Genomic DNA, 20,393 nt, shown 5'->3' on the forward strand with positions numbered 1-20,393 from the left:
ATAATATTGACAGAGCAAAGTGGACTAGGTCATACGGCGATGGGGTGAGGTGGGGCCACATGACAACAAATCGTGTGGAATCAATGAACGGCATCTTTAAGGGCATACGTAACCTCCCGGTAACCGCTTTGGTGAGTGCGACCTATTTTCGGATGGCAACGTTGTTCGTAACACGAGGCAAGCGGTGGCATGTAGTGTTACAGACGAGTCAAGTGTATAGTGATACCTGCATGAAGTTTATGAGGCAGGAATCTGCCAAAGCCAGCAGCCATCGGGTTACGGAATTCGACCGCCATGGCCATACTTTTAGTATCAAGGAAACAATTGACCACAACCAGGGGCTGCCCAAACAAGAGTATAGGGTCCTAATACCAGACTGTTGGTGCGATTGTGGTCAATTTCAGGCATATCGTATGCCTTGTTCCCATGTCATTGCAACGTGTTCACACACCCACTTCGATGCATTGTCGCTAGTGTCTTCCATCTACAAAGTTGCACTTGATTAATTGAAGTGGGTGTGTGAACACGCTGCAATGACATGGGAACAAGGCATACGATAGGCCTGAAATTGACCACAATCGCACCAACAGTCTGGTATTAGGACCTTATACTCTTGTTTCGGCAGCCCCTGGTTGTGGTCAATTGTTTCCTTGACACTAAAAGTGTGGCCATGGCGGTCGAATTCCATAACCCGATGGCTGCTGGCTTTGGCAGATTCGCCTCATAAACTTCATGCAGGCATCACTATACACTTGACTTGTCTGTAACACTGCATGCCAGCGCTTGCCTCGTGTTACGAACAACGTTGCCATCCGAAAATAGGTCACACTCACCAAAGCGGTTACCGGGAGGTTACGTATGCCCTTAAAGACGCCGTTCATTGATTCCACAAGATTTGTTGTCATGTGGCCCCACCTCACCCCATCGTCGTATGACCTAGTCCACTTTGCTCTGTCAATATTATCGATCCACCTCCCTGTATCAGAATTTGCCAACAGTATTTCCCGGCGGTAGTATTGGAATCCAGGTTGGTTTAATGCATACCCCGCGTTTATCAAATTTTGCTTCAAGAATTTATCTTTGAACTCCCGCACAAAATTTTGAGCAATATGCCTGATGCAGTAGACATGCGTAGACGGGGGGTCATGCCAACCATTTGCTGGATTATTGTATGCATTGTCTATAGAAGCGTGCCTGTCAGAAATCACACAGATGCCAGCTTGTGGAGTCACGTGCGTTCGGAGATTCTTAAGAAAGAAACTCCAAGCAGCAGCCGTTTCTCCTTCTACCAATGCAAAGGCTATTGGGAAAATATTAGAATTTCCATCTTGTGCGACCGCCATCAGTAACGATCCTTTGTATTTCCCATACAACCAAGTTCCATCGACTTGAATAAGCGGCTTGCAGAATGTGAAACCGATGATGCAGGGACAGAATGCCCAGAAAAGTCTATGGAATATTCCATTACCTTCTAGACGAGTTCCGTCAAGGGATTGTGCCGGCAAGGTCTCCATTATAGAAACCGTCCCAGGTGAATACAAATATAGTGCAGCCAGGTAGCGCGGAAGTTGTTTGTATGATTCCTCCCAATTACCGTATACCAATTCAATTGCCTTGGTTTTCCCTAACCAAGCCTTTCTGTACGACGGTGTATATTTGAAAACAGCAACACAATGGGAGATAATAGTTTTGACCTTGAGTGACAGGTCAGCTTCAACAAGAGGTATTATGGAATGGCAGATCATATCATGGCTAAGTTTGCGATGATCCTGCGCCATGTTTGTGTTGACGCAAGTGTGAGCTTGAGAAATGGACCCTATCACCCACGCATTATGTTTCTTCTTGTACGATGCCATCAACCTATACCCACACTCTAGGTTTTTGCATAAAATAACGTATCTTTCCGGGTTTGATTTGTTAACATCGTAGTCAACACAGTTTTTCAAATGCCAGTTTTTTTATTGCTAACAGACACTCTTCCTCGGTCCGAAATTGGTCACTCTTCTTTAACTCCTCATCAGACCTCATATATGGGTTGTAGAACATATCTGACGAGGGCTCATCCTCGCCCAAGTTAAGGGTTGTGAAGTGCGCAGGCGGTGAGTAACGTTGCGCTATAGGTATTTGTATTTGGTCTTCGTCTTCGGAATCACGGTTCACCAAGTCATCAACCACGTTTTTGCATCATCAACCACAACGTCTTCAATGGGGTGTTCAACATCTTGTTCGTCATCCAGGATCAATAACCTGTGACAGAATATTCTGAGTTGGTTGAAATTGTTCCAAGACAATGTACAACACTATATAATCGTAACCAGAATACTCATGGTTACGAAACATGTTTTGTGCCTCCATGTAATTTTGAATCAATGACTTATAAAACCTGACTGAGTTATTTTCAGGAAAAAAAAAGGTTGTTGATAAAAAATTTGGGACACAGGTTTTCTAAGTTTGGACTCAATCTTTTTTTTCAGATAAGAGAAGTCAGCTCCTCTATTTAGACAAAAACGAGTGCAATCGATGTTTCTAAATAGAAAGTCAGACATATCACATTCATAAGTCTCACCATTCACGTGAGCTTTGATTTTGTATTGTGATGAAGATGCCATGATATGTGAAGATATGTGTGAAATATGTGAAGATATTGTGAAGATTTTGTGAATACCTGTGTGAAAATTTGTGTGAATACCTGTGTGAAAATTTGTGTGAATACTTGTACTCACGCATGCCTAGATACACGGATTCAATTGTGATGCATGCGTTAGACGTGTCACATTTTTGCACGCAACACATCCACCAAGCCTTCCCCTAGACAAGACAAGTGCAACCTAACTTGTACCAATGCATGCTAACCTATCCACCTAGCCTGCAAGATTCTCACGCATGCATATCCATCAAAGTCATATCCACCTAGCCTGCAAGATTCTCATGCATGCCTAGATACACGGATTCAATTGTGATGCATGCGTTAGACGTGTCACATTTTTGCATGCAACACATCCACCAAGCCTTCCCCTAGACAAGACAAGTGCAACCTAACCTGTACCAATGCATGCTTGAAAATTTTCAGCCAACTTTGCATGCGTTACACGTGTCCAATTTTTTTACATATTCATACTATTTGAATACGGTTATAAATAGCAGGTCATTCTTGAAAATTTTCATCATCCACTAACACTTTTTTTCAGAGAACATCGGCGAACTTTTCATCAACAAACCTACGTTCTACATTGCAATCATGTCTCTTCTTACCATGGGCCAAGAACACATAGGCACTAGGGCGAACATTGCCTCATTCGTAAGTTTTTCTTGAACATTGTCTCTTTCGTATGTTTATAATTTATTTTTTAAAACTCCAATCTAATGATTGTTTATATTGTTTGTTTTTAAAGGATCCCAAGAAATTTCGTCAACGTTCACACCTTATGGCTTATCCAGACCCATGGTGCGTACCTTACATAGAGCGTGCGGGGTTCGGTCATGTTATGCATGTGGTAAATGCCACAATTGATGTGAAATTTATTCTTGCTTTGTGTGAACGTTGGAGACCAGAGACACACACTTTTTACCTACCAACTGGTGAATGTACCGTCACACTAGAGGACGTGTACATGCTTTTGGGTCTTCGAATATATGGTAAGCCTGTGACTGAAAATGTTCAACAGCCCAACGAACTATGTGTTCAAATGTTGGGCATAGATCTAGTCGAGGGTGAGGGATCTGCGAAAGCAAAGGGCCAGAGTATTAAACTATCGAGCCTCCAATTCTACCACGACGCTATAATTTTGATTGAGGATTCGTCCGAACAAGAAAAAATAATAAAAACAAGGGTTTACATTATGTTATTATTTGGGAACTTGCTATTTCCCGAAGACACGGGAAATAGCATAAACTTTATGTACTTAAGTTTGCTCGAGGACATAGATAGAATAAGCACGTATAATTGGGGTTCTACTGTATTGGCTTTCCTATATAGCTCTTTGTGTAAAAATGCACAAAATGACCATTGTACATTTTCTGGATGTGCTTTTTTGCTCCAAACATGAGGGCGGTGGAGATTGCTGAGGCTAGCCCCCGAAAATCCTAACGTTTACTCCTTCCCCTACGCAACTAGGTAAGTTTATGATGTTATTTCATTTTGTATATTTATTCTATAAATATTTGTAAATAATATTATTTATCTTTTTTTGTTTAGGTTCATTGCAACTGGACTAGATTACAGTCTTATCCCAAAAAATAAAATAATATTTTATCGTTAACTCTTGGATCGTCTCCGAGCACAAGATGTATTACCACTAAATCATTCATCTTCTAACTAATTTATTAATATCAAGCATTCTCAATAAATAACATATTTATTTTTTCTTTGCAGTTTATTTGGAGACCATATTTGGGATTGGAACATCAACCCAACCCCGAAGATGCAGCTGTTTGGACAGCAAAAATGACTATCATGCGGTTCACCACTGTGGAGATGCACCAAAGTGACCGTGTCAAACTGCAATTCGGAATGCATCAAGAAATTCCAGGCCCCCCAATGTCTTTGGAACCTTGGCATCTTAAAAAAATCAGCCACCAGTGGTATGTCCAAAATTGGAAGGCATTTGCAAAGGAGTTCCGTAAAATATGGAAAGAGCGTGCCCACTATGTTCTACAATTTTCGGTGGCGCCCAACGAAATGAATCTGATAAGGGAATATGTGGATTAGTATAAAGCAAATACAAATCCAGAAATGATTGTGTCTGAGCCGTTTTATTTGGACGATCCCCAAATGCAACAACCATATTTCCAACAACAACAACCACCACAATATTCCCAACAACAACAATCACCACAATATTACCAATAACAACCACCACGACCGTATTACCAACAACAACAACCACCACCGTATTACCAACAACAACCACCACAACATATGTCCACCCCCCAACCAAATCAACACTACATACCACAAACTCAACCTCAATATCATGAAGATTACCAACACCAACCTCAACATTCCCACCACCATCAACAGTCCCAACACCTACCACAAACTCAATCCCCCCACCAACACCAATCCCAACACTTCCATCACGACGATGTCCCGGGCTCTTCCAGTCCCCCACTTAGCCCCGACACAGGTATACTAGAGGATTACCAACAAGACTACTACACACCACAATAAACATTGTTCTTTACAACCCGATTCAACCCTCAACTATCAAAGGCCACATTTCGAGGGCGCACCCAACAGGAGTCAGTTTGTCCCACCGAGACAAAACTTTGAGGGCGTAGAGGGCACCCGTCTTTCCTACAGCATTGAAGGGACTTCGACCCAACCACAACGGCAAAGGGCAAGGGGACGCGTTAGGACTAGGGGTGGGAATAGGGAAGCACCACCACCACGTGAGCCGTCTAGACGAGTAGTTAGACCTCCCTCGTGTGGATCGTACCAGGGACCGCATAATATGTAAAAAATCCCAAATTAATAATGCATTTTAATTAAACTTTATAATATTTGTCTTGTGTATTATTTTAATATAAATATATTATGTTTATTAATTATTTACATGTATATAAATTAATATATTTTAATAATTTATAAATAATATTATTTAGTTATAAATTAAATTAATATATATATATATATATATATATATATATATATATATATATATATATATATATATATCTTGTAAATAATATTATTTATATATATGTATTAATATAAATTAATATAATTTATAATAAATATAAATTAATAAATTTAAAATAAGTTAAAAAAGATTTAAAAAAATTTTAAAAAAAGCAAAAAAAAAATTTTTTAAAAAATATTTAGGAGTAGGCGCCACTCCTAGTGGCGACTTGCCCTCCAACTAAAGGGTAGGCGCCATCTAGGGTAGCGCTCATGTGTCTTTAGGGCAAAAAAGTGCTCATTTTTGTAAAAAAAAATTTAAATTATGATCATTTTTGAATTTTAAAAAAAAAAGATGATTATTTAAAAAAAATATTCATTCTTTTTTTCATATTATTTTTTGAATGATTATGCTCATATCTTATTTATAAATTAATACAGTATATATATTATAAATATAATATTTAAAATTAACAAAATGTAAAACGCATCGGCAGGTCATTGTAATTAAGGATTAATGAATAAAAGTTAATCATTACTAACAAATTTACAATTCTAAATATATTACATTTTAGTATTTTCTACGTGTTCACTACTACGATCTAATTTATTATACTTTTATTTATAAATTTTAAGAGTCTAGTTTATTTTTTATAAACAACTTATCAAGCTAATTTTCTATAAAAACGAGTCTAAATATATAACTGCTATCAAAAAATTGTGTAATTATTTTCAAATTCGCTTAAATTCTACTTCATTCTTTTTTTCATATTATTTTTTGAATGATTATGCTCATATCTTATTTATAAATTAATACAGTATATATATTACAAATATAATATTTAAAATTAACAAAATGTAAAACGCATCGGCAGGTCATTGTAATTAAGGATTAATGAATAAAAATTAATCATTACTAACAAATTTACAATTCTAAATATATTACATTTTAGTATTTTCTACGTGTTCACTACTATGTTCACTACTACTACGATCTAATTTATTATACTTTTATTTATAAATTTTAAGAGTCTAGTTTATTTTTTATAAACAACTTATCAAGCTAATTTTCTATAAAAACGAGTCTAAATATATAACTGCTATCAAAAAATTGTGTAATTATTTTCAAATTCGCTTAAATTCTACTTCAATAAAATAAAAGTTAAATCAATATGTTTAACATATTTTTTTATTTATATTTTTTTAATCAATTTAATGGTAAATAATTAAATTAAAATTTATACATGTTTCTCCCTTAGATATTTTAGATTTGATTTATAAAACATTAACAAAGTCAATAATAAAAAAGAGTAAGGCTCCTAATTTGCTAAAAAAACCATTCGGATTTTACCATCTTTTTGATAGATGAACACTCCGTCAAGCTCTTCCGAACAATATCAATTCTCATGTAATATTAAGGTTGAAGTTGTATCTCTCTTAAAAAAATTTAAGTTTTATTTCAAATCAATAATGCTCATAATGGTAATGCAACCATTTTTTTTTCTGTTATTATTCTCCTTTCTTGCACCAACATTTTTATATAAATATTTTATTCAATCCTAGAAGGAAGATAATCATTTTAGGGATCTAGGTGATAATTTAAAACATATTATTTAGATTATTCAAATACATTATAGAAGAGAAGTCACATATGAGCCTGAATTTGCCATAAATTCAGTGAAAGACGACTTTGTCAATTTGCCATAAATTCAGTGAAAGACGACTTTGTCGTATGAGTTGGTCGCATATTTTTAATGCTAAAGGAAAAAATTACAATTTTATTAGAGTTCAGAGGCATGATGGAATTTGGTTTGAAAGCAGAAATAATAGTCATTAAACCCTCTAGTGATATTTCAATATTGATTGTGAAATCCTGTTACACTTGATCATGCACACAACTTTGTTTGATCCTTATTTGTAGAGCATGATGTATCAATGTGTCAATGATGCTAATTTACTTACATGCACTAAACTCTCACACATTGCATAATGGGGATATGGAATGAAGAATATTTTATTGAAAACAAAAAATCATCATTTACATTTAAGAAAAATCTTAATGATAAGACTCTCATTATACAATATGCGAGTTTATATCATAGAGAAGGTTGTTCAGGAGACCCGGTATTTAATAGGAAGAACATTATACCCACAATATGACTCAGTCTATTAAATATCGGGTCTCCCAATCAACATTCTCTACCACATAGACCCGCATATTGTATAATTGGAGTGTTAACATTAAAAATTTTCTCAAACATAAACGACCATTTATTTTCAATAAAATATTATTTATTTCATATATCTTCGTTATTAGATGTGTGTGAGTTTTCTTCATACTAGATAACACATGAGCACCACAAATGCCAACAGTACGGAAGTTCATCTCGACACATTGATATACAACACGTCATACAAAGAAAGAACAAACAAAGTTGTGTGCGTGACTCACTTGCAGTAAGGTTTCACCCATTAAAACACGGTAAAGTGGTTTTTCACGGAATCTATGGAAAACCTAAAGCCATAGGTCACTTCTCTTCCAAAACATAGTAACACTTTTTAAATTATTATGTATATCTTTAAAATAATTATTTTCATCTTACAATTCAATAAAATATTTTTAAATAAAATGTCGGTGCAAAAAGTAAAATAATAATCAATAACAAAAAAAGAAAAGAATGTGAAAAAGGATTGCATTATCATTATGGACATCTTCAATTTGAAAAGAAACTTAAATTTTTTATAGGGATACAACTTCAATAGTTGTGCTACATGAAAAATTAAAATTGTTCCATATAAGAAGAGTTTGACGAAGTGTTCATCCATCTAACTAGAAGAGAAAGAATGTGATTAAATGGATGAAACGGCGACGGCATTCTTTTTTATAAGTAGAAGTGACATCGTTATGAAAGATAGTAAAACCCTCATTTATTTTTTGTAGCAAATTGTTGAGAGGAGCCTCACTCCTTTTTATTATTGACTTATTTAATATTTTATAAATCAAGACTAGAATATTTAATGGGGAAATATATAGGTTTTAATTTAATTATTTACCGTTAAATTGATTCACTAAAAAATAATTAAAAGTTAAATATTAGAAACTCGATAGATTAACCATGAAAGAAGGATGCCAAGGGATATGTTACATGACTCGATTCTACATAAGTGAGCTCAAACAAAATTAATATAAATAACACTAAGTAAGAATGTGTTCACCTGCTGCTTTAGGGGGTGTGATATGAGATTTAGTTAAGGAACATAACTGAACTGTTTTTCCAAGAAACTGAACTGTTTTTCCATCACATTGAACTGTTACGCCATTCACATGTAGCCTAGCAGAATCAAGAGAAGAACCTTGAATTACCTACTCACAACGGTTAGATTATATTCAATCAAATGAAATTGTCATAGGTATCATAAAAATCAAAACCAACATAAGAAGAACAGCTTTCATTCAAAGCTAAAAGAGAGATTTCTTTGGGGTAAAAGCTAAAAGAGAGATGACACAGATTGCATGCAACAACAGCTAGATTGATTCATCAACTATTTTAACAAACCAATCAGTAACATTCATATCTCGACCATTTTAAAGGAACCAGTCAGTAACATTTTCGGTACATATTAAGTATAGATTAAATCAAAGTCTATCACTTCAAGAAACATAGGTATGTAGTATGTGAAATCATTTTGTATTCCTAGACAATAAAGTTTACTTATTGATTCATAAACTGTTTTAACAAACCAATCACTAACATTCATTTCTCGACCATTTTAAATGAACCAGTTAGTAGCATTTTTGGTGCATATTAAATCAATGGTATGTAGTATGTGAAATCACTATGTATTCCTAGACAATAAAGTTTACCTCCTCAACAAGAATCCCATTGCAAATACTTGGAATCTTATGAATAACCTTCTCTATGTGAGATATATCAACTGCATATAAGTTTGTAGCCACAATTCCCAATAAAGGTCGCCAGAGTCTCATGCTGTGAATTTGATCATGAATGATTAGCTATATCTTCAGCAATTAGAGATTAGAATAAGTTATTTTTTCAGAACGCCGTAAAAAATGTGCAACATGTAATAAGTTGTGAAACATCCACCACCACATGAAATTTCAACATTAGTAACACAAAGTTGCATGACACGCTTAGAAAGTTGATCAACACTTTGACTTGATGGGGTACTAAAAAGTAGAAATAGGGGAGAAAATGGCTTATGGCCAAGTCTTACCAACATAAAAACGAAATCCAATGAGTATATTAAAAATTTCTACAGGTAACGTAATGATCATAGACAAGTAACATAACAAAACAATAAATTAATAGATGGTAGTAAGTAAGCAATCTTCATCAAAAGGAAACAGTAATAATTTATTATATAGGCCAAACTGCATTTTCGGTCCTTTATCTTTAACCAAAATTTCAATTTGGTTATTTATTTTTTCTCACTTTTGATCATTTATATTTCAAATTCATGTCAAAGTGGTTCCTATTTTTTTTTCAATTTGGTCTTTTATGTCTAAAATATGTGTCAAAAGGGGTCTTTTTTCGAACTTTGGTCCTTTTATGTGCCAAAGGAGTGTCAAATGGATTTTTTTTTTCATTTTGGTCTTTTCTGTTGAAAAATGACCGCTCTGGCAAGGAATTGGAGTTAAAAGACCAAAAGTGCAATTTGACCATAATTATAATTATGTATTTGGAACTGCGTACGAGATTGTCTTATTACTAAAGGCCTATAAACACCGGTGAACAACTAAGTAATGCACTATTAATAAATCTAAACAATAAAATTGGATTGAGAAACACAACATTAACATACCCATATCTCTCGTAATGCTCCCAGTATTTCTGAGCTATTTATATAGGCACAAAAGGAGTAAAGCTCACTTCATAAAATGTAATACCAATAACTTGTCCTTAAAGGTTTACGAGCGCGCCACCCTCACCACACTACAAAAGAAACAATCACTAATAAAGCTACAGGAGAGCTATGAATGGCAAAATGCACCACACAAGAATAAAGAAATCCAAAGAATTTCTCCCAAGAAAATAGAACATACAAGAAAGTGAAATACAACCATATCAAAATACAAAATCCCAACAAAACACCAATCAAGTTTCAATCATGTCCTAACCAAGGACAGAACCCAAAGCATAGGACACACTCTTACAATTGTATGAAATAACCCAAAGATAGCATAATTATATACTTTGACCAATTATATCCACACAACAATTTGTTCAACATTATTTAGTTTAACATACTCGCTTGCTTGTTACTCGTAAGACCCCACAAACTCTTAACCATATAGTAAAACCAAATACTTTTATCTTATTCATGCATCTCAATCAATAATATCCTAAAAATTTAGCAACTATTCTTTATTAACACTCAACAGAGATAGAAGGGGAGAGAAATAACCTTTGTGATCGAGCAAGTCCCCTTGAAGAGCTCCTAACAATTAAGATCATCATCACAAGGAGCAATACTGGAAAGGAACGAACAAAAGTTACTAATATAAAACAACATATAACCCCCTCAAACTTAAGATATTTTAAACAATTAATAGGTATAATTAGAAAAACTCTGTCTATATTACTAACTCAAATGTACCATCATACAGGTATATGATAACCTACAAAAAAGAATTAAACTCCACTATCATTTTCACTTTACTGATAAATAATATCAAGTTTTAGGATAAACATATGACTAATGCATGTGAAAGGCATAAAAAGAATATACAAATTGTAATGATTTTTAACATGAAGTTCTGAACTATAAATACCTATTTCTAACATCTAACAACCTCGAAACTCACAACATAACATATACCATCGATACTTAAGCAAAATCATATGCCTCATAGTGCTAGACTTTGCAATGTTTCCTGATAGTGAGGTACTGATTTTTGTCTTATAATAAACAAATAGCTTTTTTAAAAATGTTATAAATTGTAAATAAATGGAATACATTTGCATATCAAAGATGGTAAACAAGGTCCCTATTAAGTTTAAGACCCAATTTAGTTGAAGGGCATGGATATAAAAAGCAACCTTAAGACTATCAGCCAATTTATCTTCCAACACATTTTGTTCAGTACGACACTGGATGAGGTTTGCAGATGTCAAAACAGTATGACGATTACTGGCATTATTTTCATTGATAACACCACAACATTGAGTCAACTCTTGCTCCCCTGTATTCAAATAAAACAATGATTATGCTAAAATGTCAATTTATTCAAAAACTGTATGTGTTTGTACGAGGGAGAATGGTTGTAAAATTAATATGTGAATCTTGTAGTATTAATTTCCCAATTGAAATGGCAATAAAGTTTCCAAATAGCTTATGGACTGAAAAGATGAATACCAGAATAAGATAAAAGAGCAACAACAGAAGAAGAAGCCTTCAAAGCAGCTTTCTTTGTATATATATCCAGAGCTACATTTTCTAGGTTAATTTTGAACTTGGGTCGCTTATTATAACAATAACCCCTATACACTGCAAAGGAATAAATGGATATCAAATAGTACTCATATATTAGCTTGTTAAAAAGAAGGAAATAGGAAAATCTTACAGTTATCACGTGGATCCGCCCCCTCGCAACCAAACATATTTCCTCTTTACGCGATACTGATGCCTTCTTTCTTACTACAAGAATAACAGCTCAAATTTTACATATTGAGTAGAAACCGTCGTACAGTGGTGGCGGAGTGGTGTTGTAAGGTGTGTTCGTCAGAGATTTGTTGGATCGTGTGAGGGTGGAGGTAGTCCGAAGGTAGATTTGAGATTTGTGGTTTGGATGTGGGTGGTTGTGTGTGGTGTTGCCGGCGACGGGAAGCCAATAGTAGTGGTGGTTGTTCCGTTCACGGCGGGTTTGGTAGGTGATGATGGTCGTGCCCGCGGTGTTGAATGGAAGATGATGGTCAGTGGAAGGTTTCGTGGTGGTGCTCGGTGAGCTGGTGGATGACGCCGGAAGAAGTTTCTCCGGTGAAGCTCAAGATGAAGAGTGAAAAACTTCCCCCCAGAGAGTAGGGGTGGATACCGGTCGGACATGGTTCGGATTCGGTCTATAAAAGCTGATCTGAAAAAAACCCACTAATCATGAAGCTGAAAACTCCACAAAGTAATCATGAAGCTGAAAACTGAATAATTAAGAAAGTAATCATACCTAGAAGATTGTTCTTTAAAGGAGATGGTAACTTCTCCCCAGAATTTTCGGTGTTCACCGAACCCCACTCCACAGTTTAGAGGTTTCGAAATTGGTATCTGGATCCGAAAACCCACGAATCTTTGCTATTACCCGAACCTTCGGACCCGGATTGGTTTCTGTAAAGCCGGATTGTGTGGACGCCAGTGAAAGGATGGGTTTAGTTCAGAGTGAACTGGAGGAAGGAGAGAGTGCGTTGAATTTGTAGAGAAAGAAGAGAGAAGAAAAAAATAGAGATAGAAATTAAAATAGCCGTTAGAACTAAGAATAAAGGGATTTCGAAATGATAAAGTGTCTCAGTTCAGTTTAAGTTTAATGAATATAATAAATATGGTGGCAGTTCGTATAAATTGTTCTCGAATTCTATTAAAATTTTGTATTCAAATATTATTTATCTTTATAAAATCCTCTCTTATACATTTATACTGGTTTTTTTAATGATTATTTTGAAGATATACAATGAACAAAGTTTTTATTAATTTATGAGTAATTATGCTTTACACATTAAAATTTTGTTGTCAAAAGTGTTATATATATATATATATATATATATATATATATATATATATATATATATATATATATATATATATATAAAAGATTAATTGAAATATACGGTCAGTGTAAAAGGGTTTTACACCATCAGTTAATTATAGGCGTTGGATATTAAAAGAAGTTTGACTTTTATTTTCAAAATCTATAAAGTAATACAAACAGGTGATGGTGATGAATCGATTGTGTAAAACTTTTTACACTGACAGTGAATAGTAATTACTATATGAGATTAATTACTATACATTGTCAGTGTACAAAGTTTTACACCGTCGGTTCATCACCATCACCCATTTGTATTACTTTATAGATTTTTAAAATAAAAGTCAAACTTGTTTCAATATCCAACGGCTATGATTAACTGACGGTGTAAAATCCTTTTACACTGTCAGTGTATTTCAATTAATCTCTCTCTCTCTCTCTCTCTCTCTCTCTCTCTCTCTCTCTCTCTCTCTCTCTCTCTCTCTCTCTCTCTCTCTCTCTCTCTCTCTCTCTCTCTCTCTCTCTCTCTCTCTCTCTCTCTCTCTCTCTATATATATATATATATATATATATATATATATATATATATATATATATATATATATATATATATATATATATATATATATATATATATATATATATATATATATATATATATATATATATATATATAAAAGGTATAAAAGATAACAAATAAATAACAAATAAAATGTAAATATATATATGTTGTCACATTTGTATATTAAATGTGTGTAAGTGATATAAGAGAAACAAAATACTGGATAATTTTATTCATAAGAATAGGTCCCTTTTGTAGGCATTACAAAGTGTAACCGCTGTTTCCAGTTTTCCTAAAAACTAGCTATCCACTAACCAACTAACACACAATTCCTAAAGATCGGGTTTTAGCAACTGCCATTAGTTTTAAACAGAAACAATTCTAAAACAAATAAATAAATAAATAAATCTTAACACCATCCCTTAAACTGATATCTGCAGATACTATCAGTTTAGAAACAAGCACAATGCAACAACTTCTTTCTTTATTTTGTCTCCATTACCGAACAAACTCCTAGCATACTTCGAAGCTTAAAAAATGCAGCAGGCTTTAGGGGCTTGGTCAAAATGTCTGCAACCTGATTTTCACTCTTACAATAAATCAATTTAATTGTTCCATCATTGCTAAGATCTCTTAGAAAATAATATTTCACATCAATGTGTTTACTTCTACCATGTAGTACAGGATTCTTGGAAAGTTTGATTGCTAAGTTGTTGTCACAAAAAATTGTGGTAGCTTCAACTTGTTTTGACCATAGCTTTTCAAGAATCCGTCTCAACCAAATAGCTTGACAAGCACAAGCTGTTGCAGCAATGAATTCAGCTTCTGTGGATGACAGAGTGACAATCTGTTGCTTCTTAGAAGACCATGAAACAGCCCCTGTCCCCAACAAGAAAGCATATGCAGATGTGTTTCTTCTATCATCTTGATCTCCTGCATAATCACTATCCGAAAACCCGAATAATTCCAACTTTTTACCTTTCTTGTAGAACAACCCAAAATCTTTAGTTCCTTGTAAATAACGAAGAATTCTCTTGGCAGCTAACAAATGCATTTCTGTTGGACTCTCCATATATCTGCTTATTAAGCTCACAGAATACATTATGTCAGGCCTCGTTGTTGTTACGTACATTAAGCTGCCAACAATTTGCTTGTAAAATGTGTTGTCCACTTTCTTTCCATCATGATCTTTGTTTAGCTTCAAGCCAAACTCGGTTGGAGTGCTTACAGGATTACAGTCCTGCATTTTAAATCTGTCCAAAATATCTTGCACATACTTCCTTTGGGAAATAAAGATCCCATAAGTTGATTGCACTACTTCTTTGCCAAGGAAGTAATGCATCATACCAAGGTCAGTCATTTCAAATTCACTCATCATTGATTTCTTGAATTCTTTCATCATGGCATCATCATTTCCAGTAAATATAAGATCATCAACATATAAACACACAATGAGCATTTTCTCGATATCTCCCCTTTTAACAAAAAGTGTGTGCTCGTATGGACATTTATGAAAACCCTTTTTCAGAAAATAAGCTTCAACTATACCAAGCTCGTGGAGCTTGTTTTAGTCCGTAGAGAGCTTTCTTCAATTTATAAACTTTATGTTCTAATCCAACCTTTACATAGCCAGGAGGTTGATCGACATATACCTGTTCTTCCAAGTATCCATGCAAGAATGCCGATTTGACATCAAGCTGGAAAATCTGCCAAGATTGTAGTGCCGCTAATGCAACCACTAATCTGATTGTGTCATGCCTTGCAACTGGAGAGAAAACTTCTGCGTAATCAATCCCATACCGTTTCTTGTATCCCTTGGCGACCAAACGAGCCTTATACTTGTCAACTTCGCCCTTCTCATTTAGCTTTGTTTTGAAAACCCATTTCACACCAATGGTTTCCTGTCCATTTGGTAGATCACATAGCTCCCAAGTATCATTTTTTTCTATTGATGTAATTTCTGCATCCATAGCCTTTTTCCATTTTGATTCCTTGATAGCAACTTCAAAAGTAGTAGGATCACAATCTGAAAAGAGAGCAAAATGTGTAAGTACATCCTCACCTTGGTCAACTCCAGTAACCTCATAATCTTCTATCCATGCAGGTCTTCTTCTATGACGTTGAGGCCTTTGTGATTCCGCTACAAGTGGACTTCGATCGGCTATAGGAACATTCTGATTTCCTTCTACTACTTGCACATTTTCCATAGGTTTCTCCCTTTCCTCATTATCATCGCAGGCTATTGGGATATATTGTTTAGCCTTATCTTCTTTCCATGACCAGGTTGCTTCTTCATCAAAGACTACATCACGGCTAATGACAATTTTCATGGTGCTTGGATTGTATAATTTGTAAGCTTTTGATGCATCGCTAACACCAAGAAATATGCATTTTTCTCCCTTGCTGTCTAGCTTTTTCTCTTATGATTTGCAATATGAGCATAAGCGATACACCCAAAAACTTGGAAATAGTGTACAGCTGGTTTTCTTCCGCTCCATGCTTCTTCCGGTGTCATATTTTGAACAACAAGTGTGGGACTTCTGTTCAGTACATGTATGCTCCAGTTGACGGCTTCTGGCCAAAAACTTTTTGGAATACAACTCCTTGACAAAATGCTACGCACCATATTCATAATAGTGTGATTTTTCCTCTCACATACGCCATTTTGTTGGGGCGTATAAGCTGCTGTAAGCTGCCTTTTGATTCCATGAGTCTCACAAAAATTTGCAAATTCATGTGAACAACATTCTCCACCGCGATCTGTGCGCAGAACTTTGATTGGACTGCCTACCTCTTTTTCAACCAATGCTTTATAGCTTTTAAATGCTAGAAATGCTTCAGATTTTTCTTGCAAGAAATAAACCCAGACTTTACGACTAAAATCATCAATGAAAGTAATTATATACCTCTTGCCTCCATTGGAACATGGAGTAATTGGTCTGCATATATCTGAATGAACAAGCTCTAGTGTAGCCTTTGCCCTCCATGATTTTCCTTGTGGGAATTGATTCTGGTGTTGTGTGCTAACGACACACTCTTCACAAACTTCAGAGGGGATTGTGATTTGAGGAAGACCTGTCACCATATTCTTTTGTTGTAAAGTCTTTAACCCACAAAAACTAAGATGCCCGTAGCGAAAGTGCCAAAGCCATTCCTTTTCTTTTAACCTTGCAGAAAGACATGATTTAGTATTGTCTTGTAGATACAATGGAAACATTCTATTAGCTGTCATGTTCACTTGAGCTATCAAACCCAATTTTTCATCTTCAATTCTGCAAACTCCATTTTTGACATAGATTCCATATCCCTTTTCTTGAAGCTGCCCAACACTTAGTAAATTTGTTTTCAAATCTGGAACAAAAAGAACATTAGAAATAGTTTGAACATAATCTTTTTTTGGTATGAATGCCAATTGTTCCTTTTCCCATGACATACACAGTAGAGTTGTCACCAAATTTAACAGTGCTGCGAAATGATTCGTCTAAGCCAGAGAATGCCTTCTTATCGCCACACATATGATTGCTGCAGCCAGTATCCAAATACCATAAGTTTGGTTGAATTTCTTCCTTCACGTGACACACCATTAGAAGAGACACCTCTTCCTCTCTTTCTGCAAAGTTGGATTTTTCTCCTCTTTGATATCTCAAATTTGTTCTGCATTCTGACTTGTAATGGCCATACTTATGGCATCTGTAGCATTCAATATTGGACTTGTTTAATGACTTTGTTAATTGATGGCCTCCACGTCCTCTTCCTCTTCCTTGAAAATAACTTTCTTGATGCTGATAATTTTGTTGGTTCACCCGATCATAGTTATTTTTTCCTCCTCTGCCTCAATGTCTTCCTCTATCTCGTCCTTTATCACCTCCACTAGATATGGTGTGATTTTCGGATACGGCCTTCAATGCTTGCTCTTCTTTCTCCTGCTGGTTAATTTTTTTCTCATGAACCAACAAGGAACTTTGCAATTCATCAATTGAAAGTTCATCCACATCATTTGCTTCTTCTATCGAACAGACAACAAAATTAAATTTTGGTGTCAAGGATCGAAGAATTTTCTCAACAACGGTGACATCTGTTGTCTTGTCTCCATGAATCCGCATCTTATTAACGATAGCCATCATTCTTGAAAAGTAGTCTGTAACTGACTCTCATGGTTTCATTCAAAGTAATTCAAACTCCGAACGAAGTGATTGAAGCTGCTGCCTCTTTGTTCTTGTTGTACCTTGGTATTTCTCTTCATGGAATCCCAAATATGCTTTGCAGTGTCCTTGCAAAGAATGGTTTCCAAAATTGATCGGTCAATTGCTTGGAAAAGATAATTCTTTGCTTTGAGATCCTTCAGCTTTAGTCCTTCCTGCTCCGTCTTTTGCCCGTCTGATAACTCAGCATCTGCTGCAGGTTCTGCTACGCCAGAAACAACAACCGTCCAGTATTCTTTGGATCTCAAGAAGTTCTCCATGAGCATGCTCCAATGGTCATAGTGACCATCAAAGCATGGAATAGCTGCTTGCACAAAGCCATTTTCTGAAGTCATTTGTGAGAAAAAAAATTACAGCTTTTCCTGGTTCTCTCCCTCGCAGTATTTTTTTTCTCACTGCAATCCCTCTCACGTAACGAGGCTCTGGATACCACTGATATAAGAGAAACAAAATACTGGATAATTTTATTCATAAGAATAGGTCCCTTTTGTAGGCATTACAAAGTGTAACCATTGTTTCCAGTTTTCCTAAAAACTAGCTATCCACTAACCAACTAACACACAATTCCTAAAGACCAGGTTTTAGCAACTGCCATTAGTTTTAAACAGAAACAATTCTAAAACAAATAAATAAATAAATCTTAACAGTAAGGTATAAAAGATTTAAAAAATAACGAATAAAATATAAATAAATTTAATTGATATACATTGACAGTGTAAACAAATTTTACACCATCACTTAATCACAACTACTGATATATTTAAAATGTTTGATTTTTATTTTAAATATTTTAAAAGTAATACAAACGGATGATTGTGATGCATTGACAATGTAAAACTTTTTACACCGACAGTGCATAACAATCAATCTTAATATAAATATATATGTTGTCACATTTATATATTAGAATTTTTTTAAAAAAAATCAAAAATAACCAATAATTAAAAAAAACCAAAATAACCAGGTTTACAAGACGGTGCGCCAGATGAATTGGCGCACCCCCTAAGCAGTAAGAGGAGGTGTCAATAGCATTGACGCATGCATTGGGCTTCTCATGAGGAGGCGCCAATGCGTTGGCCCTCATGACAAGGCGACAATGCTCCTGGTGCCTAGGTGCAATTAATGGTGTATGCGCCAATTCATCTGGTACATACACTCCTTATATATTTTTTTTTGAAATTTTTAAAATTTTTATTTTGTTTATTTAATAAATAAAAAATAGTAATGGAAAAAAATAAATTTATTGATGATGTAATAATTGGTTACATTAGACTGACAATAAACTAATGACCGACCCGATTATAACGTCCCCCTGTTCCACATCCAGGTGCGTTAGTTTGTCTCTGAGGTCTCCCACGATTTTCTTGAGGTGTTTGCGGTCTTTGTGTGGTGACCTGATCGAGTGATGGTTGGTGGGAAGGTCCAGCGGAAGTTCCAACGATATTTGACAGATGTGACATCATTCGTTCGGGGCACTGGCCAACGACGCTTCCGTAATGGAGTTCGGTGCCCATGTCATCGTAGTTAGGTAGTTGGGGTTGGGTAGATAGGGGACGGTATAGTTGTCCAAATTGGGCCATTGAGTCGTTTTATAAACGAAACAATGGTTCCTAAGGCGTACTATAGTTAAACAATGGTTGGGTGTTATGTTGATGGGATGTTAAGGTGGTCATTGGTGAGGGGGCTACGATGAAGTGACCCATATGAATCATCTGGGCTATAGACGATTGTGGTTGCGGGGTTTGATTCTTGGTATTGTGTTTGGGTGAGTGGTATGAATGGATTGTGACGTTGGATGGTTGGTTGTTGGGTGGATGGCATGAACGGGTTGCGAGGTTGGGTGTTTGGTTGTTGTGTGTATGTGGTAGGTTGATGTTGTGTGGTTGGTTGTTGTGTTTGGGTTAACATTGGTGTTGGGTGGGGAATTGTTGTGGGGCGTACGATGAAGAAGCAAGTTGGCGTGGATCCATTAAATACTGCGGCTCAGATACAAATTGTTGAGTTGTTACCGACCTAAACCATGTCATATATTGTTGAGTCGGTCTTGCATCATGGATGAATGGTTCGTTTAAGATATGTTGTTGTCGATTCCTCCATTGACGACACATCTCTTTTGCAAAGTCTCTCCAGTCAGAATAATCCCATTCTGCATCAACCCTTTTTTGATGCCAATTCCCCAAACACGTGGGAGATTCTAGATTCTGTTGTAGCATGCCGAACTGCAGTTTGACCCGATCACTCTGGTGCATTTCCACC

At 35.4% G+C, this 20,393-nt stretch overlaps 1 protein-coding gene and 1 long non-coding RNA gene across 8 annotated transcripts in view; both read right to left on the bottom strand.

Moving 5' to 3' along the window:
- Positions 1-13,142, bottom strand: part of LOC127137355 (uncharacterized) — a 28,014-nt gene extending 14,872 nt beyond the window's left edge. For 2 of the 7 annotated variants that reach the window (XR_007808704.1, XR_007808703.1), the window contains exons 1-8: positions 12,801-13,135; positions 12,207-12,713; positions 11,999-12,130; positions 11,683-11,825; positions 11,048-11,114; positions 10,445-10,575; positions 9,486-9,609; positions 8,837-8,984 (exon numbers count right to left, since the gene is read on the bottom strand). This is a non-coding gene — a long non-coding RNA (uncharacterized LOC127137355). Of the gene's footprint in view, positions 1-6,793; positions 8,985-9,485; positions 9,610-10,444; positions 10,576-11,047; positions 11,115-11,682; positions 11,826-11,998; positions 12,131-12,206; positions 12,714-12,800 lie in introns of those variants that run through there. The other 5 variants (XR_007808706.1, XR_007808705.1, XR_007808707.1 and 2 more) reach the window with 4 other exon arrangements.
- A 1,277-nt stretch (positions 13,143-14,419) lies between these two features.
- Positions 14,420-15,394, bottom strand: LOC127107643 (uncharacterized mitochondrial protein AtMg00810-like). The gene has a single exon (XM_051044948.1). It carries the CDS (start codon positions 15,392-15,394, stop codon positions 14,420-14,422), a length of 975 nt encoding a protein of 324 aa, XP_050900905.1.
- Positions 15,395-20,393: the final 4,999 nt, after the last annotated feature.

The sequence above is a fragment of the Lathyrus oleraceus genome, chromosome 1, assembly GCF_024323335.1.
Source record: "Lathyrus oleraceus cultivar Zhongwan6 chromosome 1, CAAS_Psat_ZW6_1.0, whole genome shotgun sequence".
NCBI classification, from domain to species: Eukaryota; Viridiplantae; Streptophyta; class Magnoliopsida; order Fabales; family Fabaceae; genus Lathyrus; species Lathyrus oleraceus.

Coding starts and splice junctions, on each gene's coding strand:
- LOC127107643 (XM_051044948.1), bottom strand. CDS start 15,394: ATGCTCATTGTGTGTTTATATGTTGATGATCTTATATTTACTGGAAAT.